Below are 1,460 nucleotides of genomic sequence, written 5' to 3'. Positions count from 1 at the left end.
CACACACACACACACACACACACACACACACACACACACTCCCCCCCTCCCATGTCATCACCCTACCCAGAGGCCCATTGGAGGGTGCTTGGCCCTGAGTGAGATGCACAGCACCACACACACCCACACCCACACCCACCCACACACACACACCCACACACACACACTCCCCCCCTCCCATGTCATCACCCTGCCCAAGAGGCCCATTGGAGGGTGCTTGGCCCTGAGTGAGATGCGCAGCACCCCAACCTGGGACAAGCTGCCGCTGGGTGGACCAATTGCCTGGGTGTCCACTTTGGCGGCCCACTCGCCTGCTGGGAACTCCTGGGCACAGCCTGAGTCTGGCCAGCTGGGGAGCTTAGGGCAGGTTTGGTCAATGCCCGCTGTAGGGGGGAGCTGTATGATGGTCAGGGACATCAGAGGTGGGAGGCTGGGGCCAGAGGCTGAGCAGCGGGCACCCTGGGTGGGACTGAGCTGGCTTATGCCCTCCCCTGCTCATAGCAGGCCCCCAAGTGCCAAACCCAACCCACTGGCATCGAGCAGCTTCTGACTCACAGCATCCCTCGACTGAGGTCTGGGACCGTCAGTCTTTAGGGGAGCAAATAGCTTCATTGTTCTTCCTCGGAGAAGCTGGTGGATTTGAACAGCTAACCTTGTATTTCACCCACAGTGCCGCCTGGGCTCCTTCCTGGGGGCCCCGAGGGACACAAACAGCTAGTTCGCTGGACTGCTCATCAGAAGGTCTGAGCCCACCCAGAAGTGCCTCGGAAGAAAGGCTGGGTGGTCTACTTCAGACAAGTCAGCCTGAGAACCCGCTGGGGCCTGTCTAACCTGCCAGTGTCCACTGCCCACCACCGGGGCTGACATCATGGCACACTGCTGGCAGGAGGCCTGCATGTGGGGGCTCTGGGGGAAACGGCCGTCCCTAACCCCAGCAGCTCCCAGTCAGGGGAGGGGGGCACTAGCGGGTGGTGGTCAGGGCACGTGAGCTAAGCACAGGGCCCCTCGGGCACTCGACAGGTACCTGACCTAGCGTGACATCAGGGAGGGCCTCCAGGAGGCGGCAACACTCCTCTGGCTCTGGAGAGACAGGCACCCACCTGGCGGTGAGGAAGAGGAGACCCGGCCCCTGGGCCTTCTCCCTCCTCTGTTCTCCCTGGGGCCCCCTGTGGGGGGAGGGCCGTGTGCGGGGAGAGGGTCTGTGTGGGAGGACCTATGTGCTCAAGGTGGGGGGTCCTAGGCCTGCCCGCAGGCATGTGGACAACGGGCAGCGGGGGGGCCCCCGGGCAGGTGCGCGGGCCCTACCGAGCAGTGGTGGCCAAGTCCAGGACAGCGGCTCGAGAGGCCTCTGCAGACGTGTCCTCAGGCGAGCTGGCCGGCTCCAGCTTCGTGGTGTCTTTGGTAAACTTGTTCCCTGGATGGAGACATAGGGTAAGACAGGGCAGGACACAAGCTCTCTG

At 63.4% G+C, this 1,460-nt stretch overlaps 1 protein-coding gene across 1 annotated transcript in view; it reads right to left on the bottom strand.

The window, feature by feature from the left end:
* The window catches only part of GTF2IRD1 (GTF2I repeat domain containing 1), a 59,712-nt gene that overhangs the window by 33,381 nt on the left and 24,871 nt on the right, over positions 1 to 1,460 (bottom strand). The window contains exon 9 of the mRNA XM_004705633.2: positions 1,306 to 1,414. Within this exon, the coding sequence (XP_004705690.1) occupies positions 1,306 to 1,414 (109 nt within the window). The remainder of the gene's footprint in view (positions 1 to 1,305; positions 1,415 to 1,460) is intronic.

This window comes from Echinops telfairi, unplaced genomic scaffold (assembly GCF_000313985.2).
Source record: "Echinops telfairi isolate 266 unplaced genomic scaffold, ASM31398v2 ScPeMD7_5;HRSCAF=22, whole genome shotgun sequence".
NCBI lineage: Eukaryota > Metazoa > Chordata > Mammalia > Afrosoricida > Tenrecidae > Echinops > Echinops telfairi.
This window is presented reverse-complemented; position numbering and strand designations above follow the sequence as displayed.